At 35.9% G+C, this 19,678-nt stretch overlaps 3 protein-coding genes across 5 annotated transcripts; 2 read left to right on the plus strand and 1 right to left on the minus strand.

Moving 5' to 3' along the window:
• Window positions 1-3,233: 3,233 nt before the first annotated feature.
• On the plus strand, window positions 3,234-9,490 carry LOC109210759 (proline-rich receptor-like protein kinase PERK9). 3 transcript variants are annotated; one of them, XM_019374224.1, is made up of 10 exons: window positions 3,352-3,410; window positions 3,602-3,866; window positions 4,033-5,478; window positions 5,614-6,024; window positions 6,111-6,197; window positions 6,431-6,501; window positions 6,578-6,654; window positions 6,756-6,903; window positions 8,733-8,894; window positions 8,993-9,490. In XM_019374224.1, exons 3-10 carry the CDS (start codon window positions 4,299-4,301, stop codon window positions 9,194-9,196), a joined length of 2,340 nt encoding a protein of 779 aa, XP_019229769.1. In that variant the 5' UTR covers window positions 3,352-3,410; window positions 3,602-3,866; window positions 4,033-4,298; the 3' UTR covers window positions 9,197-9,490. The 3 variants fall into 3 exon arrangements, with proteins under 3 accessions (XP_019229768.1, XP_019229767.1, XP_019229769.1); XM_019374223.1 differs by lacking the exons at window positions 3,352-3,410; window positions 3,602-3,866 and adding an exon at window positions 3,234-3,317; XM_019374222.1 differs by lacking the exon at window positions 3,602-3,866 and having other exon boundaries at window positions 3,295-3,410.
• A 566-nt stretch (window positions 9,491-10,056) lies between these two features.
• LOC109210758 lies at window positions 10,057-11,350 on the plus strand. The gene has a single exon (XM_019374220.1). It carries the CDS (start codon window positions 10,886-10,888, stop codon window positions 11,336-11,338), a length of 453 nt encoding a protein of 150 aa, XP_019229765.1. The 5' UTR covers window positions 10,057-10,885; the 3' UTR covers window positions 11,339-11,350.
• Window positions 11,351-11,839: 489 nt separating this feature from the next.
• On the minus strand, window positions 11,840-18,212 carry LOC109210760 (putative phospholipid-transporting ATPase 9). The gene is made up of 11 exons (XM_019374225.1): window positions 17,448-18,212; window positions 15,373-16,718; window positions 15,025-15,135; window positions 14,670-14,946; window positions 14,468-14,556; window positions 14,271-14,379; window positions 13,931-14,134; window positions 13,695-13,820; window positions 13,465-13,563; window positions 13,090-13,281; window positions 11,840-12,948 (listed from the first exon to the last, which is right to left on the minus strand). The coding sequence occupies exons 1-11, from the start codon at window positions 17,841-17,843 to the stop codon at window positions 12,307-12,309; spliced, it is 3,591 nt and encodes a 1,196-aa protein (XP_019229770.1). The 5' UTR covers window positions 17,844-18,212; the 3' UTR covers window positions 11,840-12,306.
• Between the last annotated feature and the right edge of the window lie 1,466 nt (window positions 18,213-19,678).

Here is a 19,678-nt window from a genome sequence, read left to right on the forward strand (position 1 = left end):
TGATTTTGGAAATGAAGCTCAGACTCATTAATTGAATTTCAAGTTAAAAAATGTCAAATTACCAGCAACTAAGAAATTTAGAAGTTTCTCTTCTAAAAGCCAAAGGACCATGAACATATTTTTTTTTCCCGTTAATGTGCTCATATTTTATTTTTATTTATCTTATTTTATTTTTATCTTTTAATGTGCCCATATTGAACGCCACATCTATTCGTTGACAAGGTCAAAGGGGCGATTTTTCTTTTTCTTTAATTATTTTGACTTGGTAAACGGTGGGAGTTGATTTAAAGTATTTTGACTTGGTAAACGGTGGGAGTTGATTTAAAGTTAAGTCACATACTAGTTGGAAAGATTTTCATAATAAGTAGTATATGACAATTTTTTATTTTAATTTTTAAGGCACAAAGAAAATAATTTATAGTAGTATTTATTGCATTTCACTCCAGTAATGATCGAAAATTCTCTTGGTTTATTGCAGTTTAGCCAGGAATGGAGTCTACATACACCTACTTATATACTACTATTTATTTACAGTAAATTGTGATAAACAAGTATCTCACAATGAATTTTCTAATTACTGGCATTTACATTGTTGACAATGAAAAAGAAGGAATTTTAAGCAAAGTATATATGACGAGTTAGTAAAAATCAAGAGTAGAAAAACATTTATTAAAAAGTTTCTGTCTTGTTGTCTAAAAAATGTTATTTTTATCACCCTAAAAGTGAAAATAATTTAAGTTGCCCAATTATATAAAGGGTCAAATTCGAGATTTTCTAAGCTTGTCCCGTAGGACATATTTATTATGTAGTATTACTCCCTTCGGTCCATTTTAGTTGTCCCGTTTCTCTTCTATACGTCCCTTAAAATATTATTAATAAAAGGGCTATTTGACTATTATACTCTTATTTAATATTTACTCCGGTCCAAAATAAGTAATTTTTTGGTTGTTTTCACACATATTAAGAAATTCTCCTTTTAACATTAATTAGCAACGAAATTGACTATATTAACCTTTATTATCTCTTCACATAAACACTCCTAACACATACTCCAACATTAATTACTCCAAGGGCAATGTAGGAAAAAAATAATTAATTCATTCTTGAAATCTAAAAAAATCACTTATTTTGAACTACAAGAAAAAAAAAAATCACTTATTTTGGACCAGAGGGAGTACTATTGACTTAAGTTTTTTATGCTATGTAGCCAACATTTTTATTTTCAAGAAGATTTAATATTAAGGGCAAAATAGAAAAGGTAATTAATTATATCTTAATTCTCTAAAATAAAAACTATTTTTGGAGTTTGGACCAAATGTATTTAGTGACCAGGACAACTAATAATCTAGTTAAAATATCATGGTATAGCCAGTTTTCACACCGGTCAATGAAAAATAGCCAGCGTTTATCAAGTCAATGAAAAATAGCCACTATTTTGCTGCAACAGGGACCGGTCCAGTATAATATACGGGAGTTCTGGTGCATTTGTGTACGAACTCCAGCATATTATGCTGGATCGGTATACTTTGCTAACTCCTGTAAAATTTGCTGGAGACTGGAGCACCAGTGCTCCAAACTCCAGTATATTATACTGGACAATTATACTTGCTGGAACTCCCGTAAAATTTGCGGGAGTTCCAGCACAATTATGCTTGAACTCCCGTAAAATTTGCGGGAGTTCCAGCATAGTTATCCTGGAACTCCCGCAAAATTTACGGGAGTTCAAGCATACTTATGCTGGAACTCCCGTAAAATTTGCGGGCGTATTTTTCCGGATTTTGAACAGTGTTTTCGCTCAGATTTAAAGTGGCTAAATTTCGATGACTTTTGAAACTTGACTATTTTTCAACGACCAGTGGTAAATCTGGCTATTTTGAATTTCTTTCAATAATCTAATATGGACGGAAGGAAATATTAAAAATAGCAACGGCTATCTAAGAAAATGAAAAATACTATTGACTTTTTAGGCCCTCAGCTTTCCTTAATTATACTAATTTTTGTCAAGTATTTCTCACAATATGGATTAAAGGTCTCGTGAGGATTCCTTGATACAAATTATGCGTTACTGATATCACATTCAGTTACAAATTAATAAGACGAGAGAGATATATTTAGTTGGTAAATTACATCGTTAATCATAATTTGTGGTTGAAGGTTAGTAAGTGAAAGTCAATTGTTGATTCTATTGAGGACTGAAGTGGGGTAAAAAAAGGAAAAAGATAATAACTCCACTTAGTTAAAAATAGATGTGGATGTAGTGGTAATAAAGAGTAGAGATTTCATGCACAAGGGTGTTGACCTAAAGATAATATTTGAGTTTAAAAAAATATTAGTAGGTCATAGTTTCATGTCTGTCTAAGTTTTAGTAGATAAATTATTTAATATTATGTTTATAAGAGCTAGCAAATAATATAATTAATTTAGTGCTAGATATATCAAGAAATAGTTAAGGTGCATATAAATTAATCCGATCATAAAATAATACTACTAATATAGAGTAGAAAATTTTAGGGTAAAATTTAAAAAATAGCCAAATTTACAAGTGGTAATTGAAAAATAGTCACAATTTCAAAAGTAAACGAAATTTAGCCACTTTTCATGTAAAGATAAATCTGAACGAAAATACTGTTCAAAATCCGAAAAATATTCTAGCATAATATACTGAAGTTCTAAATTTTTATATTATACTGGAGTTCCAGTATAATATACTGGACTTCTAACATAATATACTGGAGTTACATCATAATATACTTCCAGTATAATATGCAGGAAATTCACACACATGTGCTTCAATCTCTAGTATATTATGCTGGAACTTTCCGTGTACTGGAGTTGTGAAAGTTCATACACAAGTGTACCAATCTCGAGTATATTATGCTGGAACTTTTCATGTTGCAGCAAAATAGGAGTTAGTTTATAATGACTTTACAAACACTAACTATTTTTTAATTATCAATCCGAAACTGACTAGCCCGTGCTATTTTACAAAATTTTAGGCTTGTGAAAAAGCCAAAGCAAGAAGTTTGATTATTAGGCGCTGACCCTATGGCTTTAGCTGCAACGTTGCGTAACCTTACCTTTAAATTTTGTGCATTTTGATGTTGACGTTTTAAGAAGCAAGGAAAACTAATTTAATAATCATAACAAAAATGTCTTTTAAATGACATCATCTAAAACATCATATTCATTCATATAAATAAATACACATATAGTTTTCAACGTGTAAAAGGTTGTCGCTTTCACTGTTGGGGCACACTAGAAATTGGATTTATCTGACCCCACTTTCCGTGTTCACCCTTTGGGTCTGCACTTCCCAGGTTTATATAAATTTTCTTTTTTCTATGGTTTTTGTATTTTAAAGATTGGTTCTTGCATTTGATCATGCCACTGCCATAGAAAAAAATAATCAGGTAAAAGAAAGAAACAAAAAATCATTTTTCCTGGTTTATCTAATTGTTATCTTCACCAATTGGATTTACTTCTATGGTTCTTGCTAAATTGGGTTTTTGGTTTGAAAGATTGAATTTATATATGTGAATTTACATTGGGAATATAGTTTTTTCTCTGTCTTTTCTTGATTTGGGTATTTGGATTTTTGTAGTTTTCTATGAGGTGATCTTGGTATTTATTGATTCTACATTTGGTGATCTGGGTATTTTCCTTTTTTTGCTGTAAGGGTTGTAAGTAATCTCAGTTTCTTGATTTGGTGAGTTTGTTCAAAAATAGAATTTTGATTCTGATAAGAATTTGTTAATGTATCTTGAGCGGAGGGTCTTTTGGAAACAGCCTCTCTACCTCCACAAGGTAGGCGTAAGGTCTGCGTACACACAACCCTCCCCAAACTCCACACTATGGGAATACACTGGGTATGTTGTTGTATAAGAATATGTTAATATGTGTATCTGATGAATTAGATAAAGGTCAATATGAATTCTGATTGAATTTCTTTAAAGATTGTGTTTTTTTGGTAGCCTACAAGTTTAATGAGTTGAAATTCATCTTTTTTTTTTTTTTTTTTTCTGAAATTCCTAGGTGTTTTGCTTGGAACTGGAGTGGATTGCTTTATCTCACTTGGGAGTGAATAGGTTTACAAATTTGTATCTTCTAGGATACCAATTTTAACATAGGAAAGACCAATTTATTGCATATTTGGATACCTTTTTTGGGAAAAATCAATTAGAGCAAGTCTGAACTTTGAGTAGAATTCTTGGAGTAGTGGTAATTATTGTATTGATGTTTCGAGAATTTGATAGTATCTAAGAGATGGTGTAAATTTAGCTAGTTTTGGTGGTGGTGGGATGTCAGTTGTTTCTCCACCTCCAACTTCTGCACCATTTCCTGTTCCGCCAATTGTCTTAACTCCACCTCCTCAGCTTTCTTCTCCGGCCCCTTCATCTCAGCCTAATGCAACAGCACCACCCGTGTCTTCGATTCCTCCAACCTTACCTCCACAATCTGCTCCTCCGACAAATGCAACATCTCCTTCCGCGGCCACACCACCTCTACCGCAATCCCCTCCTCCGAGCAACGTGACATCGCCTCCCCCGATGGCTTCTCCACCAACAGCTTCCGCTCCTCCAACAAATGATACAACTCCGACTTTTAGTCCTCCCCCTTTACCTTCCTCACCTCCACCTAAACCTTCTCCTCCGCCTGCTAGTTCACCGCCACCTCAATCTTCTCCTCCACCTACTAGTTCACCACCACCGGTGTCTCCTCCGCCTACTATTTCTCCTCCTCCTCCATCCAGCCCGCCAGTTAGTTCATCACCACCGCCGAAAGTTGAGCCTCCACCTACCTCACCTCCTCCAGAACCAACTCCTCCGACAAATTCACCTCCACCGCCTCCCAAAGCTGATCCTCCTCCACCTATCTCACCTCCACCACAACCAATCACTCCTCCAAGTTCATCTCCACCACCACCAAAAGCTGATCCACCACCTACATCCTCTCCGCCACCTCCACAGAATCCGGATCCTACTCCACCACCACAATCTCCTGAACCTCCGGAAGGTTCATCCCCTCCGCCACCTTCGCCCGTGAATCCACCTCCATCACCAGTTTCTTCACCACCACAAGGTTCACCTCCTGCCCCAGCCTCTGACCCTCCTAAAAATTCACCCCCTTCACCACCTACGCCTGCAAATTCACCTCCATCGCCAGCATTTACGCCACCACGAAGTTCACCTCCTACACCGTCCTTGGAACCTCCTAAAAATCCACCTCCTTCACCACCAGTTCCTTCAGATGGCACCACTACCAATAGGTCAAGTAATAATGCAGCGGATAGCTCAAACAGTCCGAGTAGTAGCGGCATAGGGACTGGAGGTACAGTTGCCATTGGCGTTGTTCTTGCTGTTTTGTTGCTTAGTATTATTGGATCAGTGGGTTGGTGCATGTGGAAGCGAAAGAAAAAGGCTTTTCGCCTCAATGGCGGGAATGTCATGCCAACCTCTGTGGGCTCCACCCCACAATCTGGTAATTTTTCACTAGCTAGTATATCATTCATTAGCACGTCAATAAATGTTTCAGATACTCTCAAACAACATCAATGTAATATTTGTGGTTCAAAAATATAAATTGCAATCTGAGAAGAGTGCAAATTATGTACAGAGTCTGTCTTATTGAAGATACAAGAATCAACACCTGGGACTGGAAACAGAACTGGCTCCAATTGCCTAATTTCTCCTGCAGGATCTGGTGGATTGGGAAATTCAAAGATATGGTTTACCTATGAAGAACTAGTTAAGGCTACTAATGACTTCTCGGCTGAGAATTTGTTGGGGGCGGGTGGATTTGGTTCTGTATACAAAGGATATCTAGAAGATGGGAGAGACGTAGCAGTAAAGCAACTAGATATTGGTGGGCGCCAGGGAGACCGGGAGTTCAGAGCTGAAGTTGAAATCATCAGTAGAGTACACCATCGCCATTTGGTTTCCCTTGTAGGTTATTGCATTTCTGAGAGTAGAAGGCTCCTTGTTTATGACTATGTCCCAAATAACACCCTTTACTTTCATCTTCATGGTAAATACAAATCTTTTATTTTTCTTTCAAAACTCACTTTTGACATTTGGTCACTAAAACTAGATGTGGATACATGAAATTTACAGCGGCTGGAAGGCCTGTTATGGATTGGACAACACGTGTTAAGATTGCTGTTGGTGCAGCTCGTGGAATAGCTTATCTGCATGAAGATTGTAACTTTCTTTCTCTTCCTTTATTCTTATAGTTATGTTTGATTAGCTTCTCTTTGTTTATTCTATTGGTCTGATCTCTAATACACAACCCCTTTGTTCTTGTTGCCTGTAATATTTACGCGGTGCACTTATTCTATTTATCATTCTTTAACCTTTTTTTTTGCATTCCTTAACTATGGATTTCATTATTATCACTCTTCTTTTGTGTTGTTCATTTCTCTTGGTGATGACAGGCAATCCTCGAATTATCCACAGAGACATTAAATCATCAAACATTCTTTTGGATAGTAATTTCGAGGCTCGGGTATGTCAACATCCTCAAACTCCATTATTAACATTCTTTGACTCCCAAACTGCCTTACAATTCTTTTCTTCCACAGGTTTCTGATTTTGGTTTAGCGAAATTAGCTCAGGATGCAAAAACTCATGTTACAACACGTGTTGTTGGAACATTTGGGTATGTTCCTGCACCAAAATTAACTCTAATTGGAAAATAGGAAATAATGCACTACATTCCTTCTTTCTATGTATCTATTCTAATTCCTTGGATCCTTTCAGCTACATGGCTCCTGAATATGCATCAAGCGGCAAGCTGACTGAAAAATCCGACGTATATTCTTTTGGGGTTGTGCTTCTGGAGCTAATTACTGGACGGAAGCCTGTTGATACATCTCAGCCTTTAGGGGAGGAGAGTCTAGTTGAGTGGGTATGTTTGTAGCCAAACCAATCTCTTCTTTCTTTCTCTCTTTCATCAGCTTCTCTCCATATTATGTGAGAATTATGTTCTGGTTATTTATTGTAGTTACAAGTTAATGTATCTGCATGCGCAGTATAAGTACTGTTTTTGTCCATTTCGCTAGGACAACCTTTGCATCTCATGTTAAATAGGATTTGGTGATTCATCCTGTCATTTTCCACGCACAAGAACTTAGTGCTACACTGCTACTATGCAGCAAGCGTCTAGTCGCACCTCTTCCAAAAAAAAAAAAATATTAGGTTTCTTTGTTCTATCACACCAGCCAGCCAATGTTCTGAGTAGCATGAGGTTTCTCTGCTATAGGTTCTTTCAAAAGAAATTCAGACCTCTATCCTGGAAAACTTAGGGTGGAGAAACTATCAAATATTTGCCTCTGGAAAGTGTGTGCGCGTATAATTTTCAACTTTAGGGAATAGACTGTTGCAACAGAACTTGTTTATCGTTAGACCTACCATATAGTTGCCTACTCATCTGCCATTTCAATGGATAAGAGCTGCTCTTTTCTAAAATTGGCAGTGAGGTAGTCCTTGTTTTTGCTTGTATGATTGAGAAAGTTCAGAGGACAGTTTGGAAGTGGATGCACCTTAAGGAATCCTGATGATTCCCCTACGATCATGCATTGTATCCTGTAATAGCTGGCATCTGTGTTCATGAAATCTCTGGGATTTGTTAAAATCACCTTGTAGCCCCTCTACATGTTCTAGGAAAGATGTCGTTCCAATTTTATCCTTAATTTTAGGCTTATCAGGGGGGACATTTGATGATGTAGGGCACAAATAAGATATCTTAGAGCAAAACAAATCCAGGGAATTTTGGTGTCCAAAAGCTAGAGTTAAAGCAATGACCAAGTAGAAATTGCTGAAAATGCTGCTCTTCTTGTTCATGAAGAGTGGTACTTTTTAATACCCTTTAGTGATATTGAGAAAGCAAGATAAGGATGGAGACAGATTTGATGTTTACTTATTTGCAGCTTACTTGACTTAGTGGGTGAGAGAAAATCTTAGGTCAGTTTGGTTGTGTACTAATTACACAGATGGTGCTTCATTGTTGGAGCGTTTCCATATTGTAAGGGTCCATTTGAGTCCATATATTTGATAAGCATGTTCAGCCCGCTGTGATTAACAGCTGTTTTTCGCTGTTTTTCATACTGGAACAGGATTGTAGTTTGATCTCTTTAGTCTTGTTTATAGTTGACAGGCCTTGAAGGAGAATCTCTTGTTTTATAAATAAGAGTCTCAATATTTTACCATCTTTGATTGAGCATAGCCGAATATGTTGGAGATACTGTATTTCCTAGGCACTCTTAAATTTCGTTCACCTAGATCTGAGAAGGCCAGCTTTTTGCAATTATTCTGCATTCATTTCTTATACTTCTGTTTTATGATACAATTGTCTCACTTTCGGTCATTAGTTTTTCTTCACCTGAAATTTTGAGGTTTTTAGTTGCTTTGCAACAACCAAAAATCCCAACAAGTTGTCCGCTTAAATGTCACTTCATGGATATTACACCGAGCAGAAGGCTTCCACTAAAAATGATTTTCATTTCATTTGGTTCCTTTTGTAGTCAGTAGCCTAATTTACAGCTGTATTTCCTAACAAAGTATGGCAATCATCCTTCTCTTTAGAAAGTTTCTGAGAAGACTAATTCTTTCAGTTAGAACTGAATTCTGGTACTAATCACCAGACCCAACTTCGAATCAGCCTAACACTGTTTTGCAGTCGTGTCAATGTAAAACTTTTTGAGTCATGCTGCAATTTGATCTTTTTTTCTTTTCCAGGCTCGGCCTTTGTTTAATCATGCACTCGACAAAGGGGAATTTGATCAGTTGGCAGATCCACGCCTCGAGAGGAATTATGTTGCCACCGAGATGCTTCAACTGATTGAAGCAGCTGCAGCTTGTGTGCGCCACTCAGCTGCAAAGAGACCAGGAATGGGACAGGTAACCGATTCTTTATTTCACTAAAATCCTACACCTGAAACACCGTTAAGACTTGTCATGAAGAGGAATTTACGTTCCAATCGTTCTTTTCTTTGCAGATCGTGAGAGCTTTTGATAGTTTGTCTATTTCTGATCTATCAAATGGAATGAAAGTTGGTGAAAGTACAATATATAACACTGCAGAACAATCTGCAGAAATAAGATTGTTTCGAAGGATGGCATTTGGTAGTCCAGATTTTAGTTCCGATTTTTTTAGTCAAGGTACACACCATAGTGGAGAATCGGCTGAAGATAGGGTATAGTTACTATAGCACACAACCAAAAGGCCTTGCTAAAGCAAGTGTATGTATCCGTTTATAGATCAAAGGCGCCTACGTTGAGAGGTATACGATTGCCCCTTCGAGGTTAGTTGTTGGTTAGGTTTTGTAAGTAGATTCCTTTTTTACTGGCTTACATTTAAGCCCTGCTATTTTGGTAGCAATTTTTCCTGTAAGTAACTGGAATTTTTTGTCTTCTCCAATATTTGTTCTTTCAAAAGGTTTATTCAATTTGTTTGTTCTTCTCAAAATGGTGGAAATGTAATCTTTGATGGAACATACAGGTCTTGAGATCAACAGCTTTACCACCCCCTTCCTCCCCCGGTTTCCGCGAATAAAAAAAAGGAAAAATAGAAAGAGAGAGAGAAGAAAATAAGAGAAAGATTTGTAAAAATAGCATGGGCTAGCAACTTCTCTGACTAGTAATCGAAATGTAACTGGCGTTTGCAAAACTCATTGAAAAATAGCCACTATTTTAGCTGAAACACGGAAAGTTCCAGCCTATGTTGCGCGGACTTTCCAAAATTATGCCGCACCCGTATGGGATCCTCCAAAAATACACTACTTTTGGAGGAACTGACACCCACCCGACAACATTTTCGAAGAGTTCAAGCTACATAGATTCAAGCATAATATACTGGATTATGGAGTTCCTGCGTATAAACTTCTAGTATATTATGTTTGAACTTCTGTCCATTATGAAATTCCAGCACATTATGCTAGAATCTCATATGTAAAAAATTCGAACTCTAGCAGATTATGCTGGAAATTTTTCGAACTTTTAAGGGTGATTTTGTTTTGATTTTATCTTTACACGAAAAAATGACTAAATTTCGATTATTTTTTAAACTGTAACTATTTTTTAATTACCAGTTGTAAATCAGGTTATTTCTGATCCTGAAAGATTCAAAAGAAAGAGAAAAGGCCCTTTAAAGTTTGGTGATAAGTTTGCTAGTATTTCTTAGTTTTCATCAGAAGGTTTCTACTCCAATGATTAATATTCACGTAAAGAAAATTGTAAACAGAGGCTAACATTTTACATTGCTTAGTTTTACATATATTGACACAAGGAATAGAACAAAAAGCAAGATTCAGAAAAGGTTGTCTTTCTTTGGAAGGCAAGTGCAAAAAGTCAGACAAAGACCTCAAAAAGTCAAGCCTGTTGAGTGAACCCTTCTGCTAGCTATACATAAACAAACAAATAACTACGCTTCAATCCCAAGTAAGTTATGATTGGCTATATAAATCCTCACTGTCCATATCGCTCCATTTAAACACATCTTAGTCCAATAGTGCCTAGGTGAGCACATCTCAATGTATTAGGATACATCGTAAATTTGATTCTTTTTATGCTGACTATCAACCTACCGCTACGCTCCTTTATCTGGACTTGAGACCGACAATATGAGCAAGTTCACACAAGCGAAGTTATTCTGCTAGCTATCCATGAACATATGAAATACAAGTCACCTAGAAAAGGACAGCTTATGCTTCCTTCCACATTTTGCTTTAAGCTATGAGTTCCATTTTTTAGCTTTGCAGACAATATCTTCTCATGCTTCAAACATCAATATACCCTTCTTATAAGAGAAGCAACCTAGTTCTTGACAACAAATGACTTCTATTCATAACCTTCACCCTTCTCTCCTTTCTCTGCTTCCATTTTGACAGACAATGGTAGACAAAAACATTATCGCGGCCGATTGCATAGTCTTATGTTGCTGCTGCCAATGCTTGATCCTGCAAATCATCATCTTATTCTTGCTTAACCTCCCATGCAAACTGTTTAAGAAAACAAAAGGATATGTAAAGAAATTGAGAGATCGACGTCGGAACAAGAAAACTATGAAGATTGAGCATAGAAGATATGAAGATGAAATCTTGAAAGATCATGGAGGATCTTTGAGGGTTGAGTTTGAAAATTTATGTTGTATGGAAGAAGTTGAAAAGGTTTTGGAAGAGTTTTCTCAAAAGGGTGAATTTGCTTTTGGTAGTTTTTGGGGTGGGAATGAAGAGGAGGTTTTAGAGACAAAGTGCATCTCAACATGTATAAGAAAACAAACAGTTGATTATGATGTTTTTCATACTCATTTGATACAAATCTTTGGATCTTTCAATTTGCAATGACACTCTTACATGCTCTTTTACAATGCTTATTAAATAAAAATACATGTAATTACTTTTTAAAAGAGTAGTATATTTTTTATAGACACACTCACTCCAAACTTACCTACTCTAAATCCTGAATTCGCCTTGTATACTCTCTCAGTATATTTGACGTTTTTTCGGGTATATATAAGATGTTTAGTCGCGTCATTTTAGTCTAATATGGCTTCTTTAACCAGGGGCGGATTTATAGCTTAGATTATGGGGCACGTGTTATGTATGTATTTTCTAGAATTGGTCTAATATTATCTACTGGCACCCATGCTTCAAAAAGGTTGAATGGTGCACTTGGTTGAATACAGAGTTATTTATCCAAAAAAAAATAGGGATCGATTGCCACTTTATACATTACTTTTTTTCTCCTTTCTAAAGTGGTGCACCCATGTTCTAGAAATCCTATATCCCGCCTCTGGTTAGTATGTATTGTTGCAGAAAGAAAAAAATATGTGCACACACTTAGAGTTCAACTGAAATGCTCATTCTTTATTAATCAAAAAATGTACAGATGATAATAACTTGAAAGAGAATATGGGGTCTTATAACTTAAAACAAAACCAATCCTCCTCCTTATTAAAAGTTGCTTATCTGCTATGCTGCTTCTAGTACTCAACAAAAATTTTACAAGGTGTAGAATGAAAGAATTACATACTATATTACCAGTACAAAATTTACAAACTTGTGGGGCATCTTTGCCCATTTAAGACATGGTACAGTAGTACGGCGTTGCGTCAATTGGACCTCGACGAGGTGGCCTCCATGTATGTAGTTGTGTACAGAACCAGCTCGAGAAACATGTACAATGAGCAAGTTCCAGCTTACAACAATAACATACCCAGTGAAATCCCACACGTGGAGTCTGAGGAGGGTGGGGTGTACGCAGCTCAATAGAAACATGTATACTGCTCGTGAAAATCCAACTTGGACAGTGGTTATCTGTGGCTACTGCTCCTCTCTTTCCTGTCTTCCAAAGGATTCGTTCTCGCCAATGAACGAGCAGTGAAACCTACGGTTGTGGGCCTTATCGATCTCTGTCTCACCACATGGCAGTACTCTGGGTCATCGGACTTCCCCTCGTACCTTATCCATTGAATCATCCCGTGGTACAATGGGAAGAACCGCGTCTGAATAGCATTGTATATAAAGTAGGGAAGTAGAGCTGAAACTGTCACCAATATTATGATGATCCAGTAGAATGGGGCCGGAGCTAACGCTTCCACGAAGATTTTGTACGCGGTAGTGGAAAATGTTGTAGACATGGTTCCATAAATCAGAAGGAAAATGTACCAGAGAGCAATTCCACCCCAGATTACAATGTGCTGGATTAAGGTAAAATAACTAATAGCGAGCGCCATTTGGCAATTGACAACCCAAACAACACATGTGTACATGGTTGCTCCAACAACTGCATATCCAGCAACTTTACCATCTTTTTTATAAGCTTGAGGATCTAATGCTGTTATGCATAAGAAGAAGATTATCACCGCACTGCAAGCGCCATTGACCATCCAGCCTATTATACGACGCCATCTGAAGAGGAGATTCTGAACACCTTCTTGATACAGCAAAGGGAACTGCCACATAATACCAAAAGAATAATTAGAAACTAAGAAAAAAGTACTTAATTCCATCTCGTGTCCAAGAAGCTATACAAATGCTAGGAATAAAGCCACATGCGTTAAGAAAATGTGAATACTGCATCAAGTGTAACATACCTTAAGACACAATCGGGCAGATACATCTTGATCAAAAACTCCCAAAGCAATCACCGGGAGTGATGTGAAGAAGACGTTGTAAGTTGACAGAAACCAATCGTTATATGCTGGTTGTCCAGAGAATGATGTATATGCCTCGTATAAGAACACAGTGATACCAAATACGATGTTTTTGTAGAAGAAGTAGCATATCTGCAGGGAAACAAATATAAAAAGCCAGTTACCAAACTGCTCCACAAAATACTTGCAAATATTTTCTGTGTTTTGAAACAGTTCCTCGGTGGCAATAGATTTATTCATAATCAATCTTTATCTCATCTAAATAATGATGAGAGAACAAATTTAAAAGAGAAAATTAGAGGAAAAATAGATTACCATCGAAGAGATCCTTCTATAACACCAATGTCCATGCACTAAAAGCAAGCGTTCCAAAAAACGGAATTGAGCAATAGCAACATCACTTGACATAACAGCCTAATGAGTAAAAGAAGAAAAAATTATGATAAGAACAATTAATTAGGGTAGGTAGAAGAAAAGAATTGAAGAAATGTGAAAATCATCAAAGTTGCTACAAAAAGTCAAGAGAAATGTATAAGCTCTTGAACCTGCATTCCTTCAACGCCGCTGATTCCAACTCCAATATCAGCTTCTTGAAGCATTCCTACATCATTAGCTCCATCTCCAACTGCCAAAGTTATCTTTCCAGTCCCGGATTTGACAAGTCTTGTTACCTACATTTCGAAGGAGTAGTCAAACTCAGCACAAGAATAGAGAGAAAAGCTGACTACAGATAAAATACAAAGAGAGGACTGAGAGATTGTGAAGTCAATTTTCAACTTACCAGTGCCTTCTGTTTTGGGGATGAACGGCAGCATATAACAGAGGCACATCTGATTGCAAGGTCCAAAAACATATTTTTTACGTCATCGTCTAGGGCATATGTAAGAGATTTCCCATCAATGATCAAAGCAAATGCCTCCGTGCTTGAAGCAGTAAGTAGAGCCTTCCCTTCAGTAATTTGTCGTAAAACATTTTCCTTTGAAGCCTGTAATAAAAATAATATCACACACAACATCATGAATATGAAAAACTAAAATCTAAAGAATCATTTCCATGTATTTAGTCATGTAGCTATAGCTGCTACTTCAACAAGCAATGCAAAAAAGTAAAGATGTATTTACCTTGGCAATTGCATTCTTTTCTCCAGTTTTCTCTATAGTTATAATTTCAGGGCTTTCCAGCGTTATGATAATTTGCTTCATTCCTTGTCTAAGCAAACTACATGCGTAACTGCAGAAGACGGTTTGGTCAGAATTGTTTGGACAAGCAAAGCTTGTATCAAATAAGAAATACAAAAACTCGCAATCCATTACTATACCCGATATTAATGGCAGTTTCCATCTTATCCCCAGTCAAAACCCAAATTTTTATGCCTGCTTGAGCCAGTTTGTCAATGCAATCCGGAACCTATAGCATGAATAGAAACAGAAAAGTCAATACACAACCAAATATGTCAATTATCAACCAATATAATCAATCAACAATGCTTGGAAATAGTTGTGTGGCTTCATAGAATTTACCCCTGGTTGAAGTTTGTCCTCCACAGCAGTAGCACCAAGAAGAATCAAGTCTTTTTCTATATTATCTGTTATTTCGTCAATGATTGTTTCACGGTCTTCACTGATTGAATTCTTGGCCTCTAGGAATTTTTCATTGAACGTTTTGTATTCTTCTTCACTGAGTTTACGATAAGCCAGTATCAAGGTCCTCAAACCTGCATCGGCATACTCATTCACATGTTCCTTTGTTTCTTCTTCAAACTCTCTTCCATTTTTTCCAAGTCTTTCAAACATGATACTGCATAAAAACTAGGTCAGTAACTAAAATAGGAGTTTAAAGAATTTATGGCGAATGCGAAGTTGCAACTTGACTAACCTGTCAGCACCTTTGGAGAGTAACAAGATCTTTCCGTCCTCATCCTTTACTATGACGGACATCCTTTTTCTTGTACTATTAAACTCCAAAACGTTCAAAATCTTATATGACCTGTAAACAAAGATCTCTATGATTACTCTTAAGAAAAGAATTTGCTTATGTTTATACCACTGTATAAAATATCAGAAAAACATAATTAACATTCATCGTCTAAAGTGTTTCAGAGAGATTAAACATCATTTTGAAAACAAGAAATGTCACCGGTACTAGGCTGCAAAATGCTATTCTTTCAGAAAACTAAAGATGCTGATAACATATATTGGAAAAACATGTTTCAAGTTAACTAACCTCTCAATTCTCTGTCCAGAAGCCAAATCCAATTCATGCACCGACACACTTGTCTGCGTCCTCTTATAGAATTCAAAACCAATTTCTCTAGCAGCAATGACAAAGGCTGCCTCATCTGGAGACTCGGCTTCATATGACACCTTGCCTGTACCTTCATCTACTTCTGGTATGACTGTATGACAGACTGCTAATAAACGGAAGAACTTCTGTATTACATCTGAATGAGGCTCAAAAAGCCAATTCGCATTCATGATTCTCTCATCTTCAAAATTGAAGCCTTTAACAGTGGACTTCCTAGGACTAACTGCACCATCCTCAACATGATCCTTACCTATTTTCAGCAGCGGAGATCCATTTCTTTTAGCCATGGCCCTTTCAACTTCTGTAATACCACGTCCATAAGCAGTTCCCGCTACAGAACACTTGACAAACTCCATTGAATTACAAGTCAGTGTGCCAGTTTTATCGGAAAGTATTGTGTCAACCTGGCCGAGTTCCTCAGTTAGATTTGAGGTGCGAGCATGTGCTGGTTTATCAGTTTCTTCATAGTACATGTTAATATCCTGATTAATGAAGATACTCTGAAGAACTTTAACAATTTCGATCGACACATACAAGGAGATCGGAATCAAGTAGCTATACAGCATTACAGCTGTCAGGAAATGGTAAACGGCAGCAGCAGGAGCTCTTCTCGGATCAAAGAAAATTTCTGATCTATCGGGTTGCAGGTACCACCTTTTATGTCCGCCATCTAGATCCTCTTTAGTTACAATTCCAAAGTAGACTGATCCAACAAAAGAAATTGTGAACAAAACTGCAAATAAGAAGTAAATGATTCTATCCATTTTCCTCTCAATCTTGCTTCTTTTAGAAGGGGGATCTGTCGCATTCTGCATGACCTTAGTGTCGTGACCAGTAAAGATGACGGCCCCATATATATATTCTGTGTTGCGCAATTTAGAGTCTCTGAGGAGTAATTGCTGGGGAGAAAGAGGATGCTGTTGTTCTTCGTATTCCATACTTCCAACGAAAGTATACAAGTTAGCATTAGGATCTTCACATTTAACTAAAGCCTTAAAGTCTTTGAAGTGCGAATCTTCATGTAACGATGAAGTAACATCCAATGCCTGTTTAAGCTTCAAATTAGTTTCCCCATCTAAGTTCATGGTCTCAACATAGCAAACTGCATCATCATAACAAGATGAAAGCAAAAGAAGATCTGCTGGAAAGAATTGATCCTTCTCCACCTTAACTATATCACCGACTCTCAAATTTTTCCATTCAGAAAGATCAAAAACTCCATCTCCTTGATGTACTTTAACCTTCCTGTTATTCACCTCAATATCCTGAAAAGAACAAAACGAGAAGACGAATGACAAACTGCGTGGCGCTGGACAGGGAAGCGGCAATAATCAGTACATTTATAAACAACCAATATCTGTACATCAAAATCTCCACTACCAGAGAATCCGTATCATACATAACAAGTCCAGATATAATGCCAGAATATCAATTGAGAAATCATGAAACTGGTCCCAAAATGAAAAAAAAATTGAAAATAGACTATCTTAGGGAATAATACTTTCACTGCAAAATGGTAACTTTGCTATACTTGGGAGTGTCAAAAATTTACCATATACACAATCCTTATAGATTTCATTAACTATCTTGTCATCCACTTATAGTAGTCCAAAAAACAGAACTTTCACATCTCTGACAGTTGGATCCCAAGAATCCTAGATTATTCACACACATAGTCCAGTAACAAAATCATTATATCAGTCAAATCCTTATTAGGCAGAAACAAGCATCATCAAGAACAATTTTCAAACAACAATTATTAGCCAAAAATCAAACTAAAAAAGGTTCGAAAGACGAGAAAAACCAAACAACAAACTACTACGCCTCAGTCCCGAACAAGTTGGGGCAGTGCTATATGAATCCTCACATCTCAACTCATGTCATCATTATACTAACAAGAACAACATAATTTTTTTTAATTTTTTTTTCTGTTTTACCAGTAAGGTCTGCTTTAGTTTAAACTTTCCAAATCAGGAAAAAGAAGAAGTGAATACCTGTTGCTTTCTACGCCAGTCTTCAATACCTTCTTTAACCATAGTTGCACCAATAACAATTATCAAAGGAAGAATGGCACTGACAGCAGAATAAGGAGCCAGTGGTGTAAAAGACAAGATTCCAGTAACAAGAAAGTAGAAGTTAGCTACTCTTCTAAACTGCTCAAACAAAGATTTTGGCAAGAAAGTTGCTGCTGTATATTTTGTTGTACTAACATAATTTCCAGCATAATCTCTAATTCCAGCCTCAAAACCACTTGGTTCATTACAAAATACTACTCTTGAAAATCCAGGTCCACCAATTTGTGAATGATCATCACTAACAAATGATGCTTTCCCACATCTAAATGAGTAGATCTTGCTGAAATGTAGCTTTTTTCTCCTCCCAGTTCTCATTTCTTAACCAAAAAAAATAAAAAAAATTATCTTTTTTCAGTAGAGTAAGTGTCAAAAGGGTAATGCAGTTTTTCCAAGAAAGTGTCAAAGATCACAACTTTATGACAAATTATGTTCCAAGATTTGAACTTTAGCTAAATCCTCCAAAACCCAAGAAAGAAAAGAAGAAATTAAACCAACCCCAATTCAAAGAACCATTAAATGAGAAGAAATTTGAGACCCAATATAGGCACAAGCTAGAAAAAATAGTAGGTAGTTAATTTCTCAGTAAGTTGTAATCTTTGTACAAATATGACTCAATATTCTTCAAGTTCAGCTTGAAATAAATAAAAGAATCAAAGTGAAATAATAAATGTTATGAAGAAGAGAGAGAGTATGACAGCTGATATATATATATATATATATATATATATATATATATATATATATATATATATATATATATATGCATACATATTGTTTTATTATATACAAAAAGAGAGAAGAATTGTTCAAATGTTTGATATTTCTGCCCCTTTGGCACAAAGCTTTGAACATTGACTTTGATTTTTGATTCTACACGCGCATATGGCTTCTTTTTTCTTCCCTCAAAGCTCAATTAGACATTAACTATTCATTTAAACATAAACAAATCAAAAACACAAAACCCCATTTGAAAAAAATAATAATAGTAATTTCCCAGTAAAGTTTTCAAGAATTGTTAAAACTCAAAGATTAACAAAAAACCGAAGCTTTTTGGCTGGATATTTTCCATTTGTCTGTTGTTGGATTTATCTTCCTCTGTGTTTTTGACATGTTGGTTTAAAGAATTAAAGAAGATAAGAAACTGCATTTATTTTTATTTTGTAACAGTAATAATTATTTTTAAATAATATTAAAAAATAAAAAAGAGAGAGTGAGACAAGTTACCGTATCAAAAGGCCAAAAAATATGCCAACAAGTTGCAGAGGCTGCAACGTGTTAATAAAGAGTCAAAACTTGGTTAAAAAATAACCTAATTTTTAACTAATCTCTTAACATCAGCTCTTACGTAAGTCACATGCATAAATAATATTTAAAGTTTTTAACTGATAAATAAAAAAATAAAAAAATATTATATATGTATATACTGTACTTGTTAAAAGATTAAATGTTTCACTTTTATGTAGGGGACTTAAATTTATAAACTTATTGAGATTGATTTTGTTGGAAGAAAGTCCGGAAAAAAAGGAACTAATTGATGATAATAAGTTGATTCATTAAAAAGTCTTATTTCGTAGAAGCTTCTATTTCAATAATTGATTATAGTAAATTGAGTTATTAAAATCTCTTTTATATGGAATAAATTTTTAAAATTTCTTGATTCACAAGAAAAGAAAATTAATTATGGGAAAAAAAATAAGGGGAATGGAATTTTGTAATAATATAAATCGGCGGCTTTAATTATTTTTCCAACTCATTTAGGTGTTGTACGGTCAAACATTCTAGAAACATTCTAGTCTTTGCAGCCAGTGCACTACTTGGCTTGTTAGTAATGAGTAGGTGTTGGGGCCATTCGGATTGGATATAAAAATTTCGATTTGGATATTTAGGTTTTGGATCGAAGAAATAACAATTCAAATTTAATTCATATAAGCTCGGAGTGGGTCGAATCTTTGAAGTTCAATTTCGACTTTTTCAATTTAAATATTTTGAATTTTTGATTTTGAGCTTATAAATTGAATTGTTGTTTCGAATCTGTCAAACTATGCTCACCCTAGTCATTATTGATGATGAATAGACAACAGTCATCCCCACATGGCCAAAAAAGTGGCATATGATCAATTTGTTCAGATTTAGAAAGTTTTATTTATAGA

The sequence above is a fragment of the Nicotiana attenuata genome, unplaced genomic scaffold, assembly GCF_001879085.1.
Source record: "Nicotiana attenuata strain UT unplaced genomic scaffold, NIATTr2, whole genome shotgun sequence".
In the NCBI taxonomy this organism is placed as follows: Eukaryota; Viridiplantae; Streptophyta; class Magnoliopsida; order Solanales; family Solanaceae; genus Nicotiana; species Nicotiana attenuata.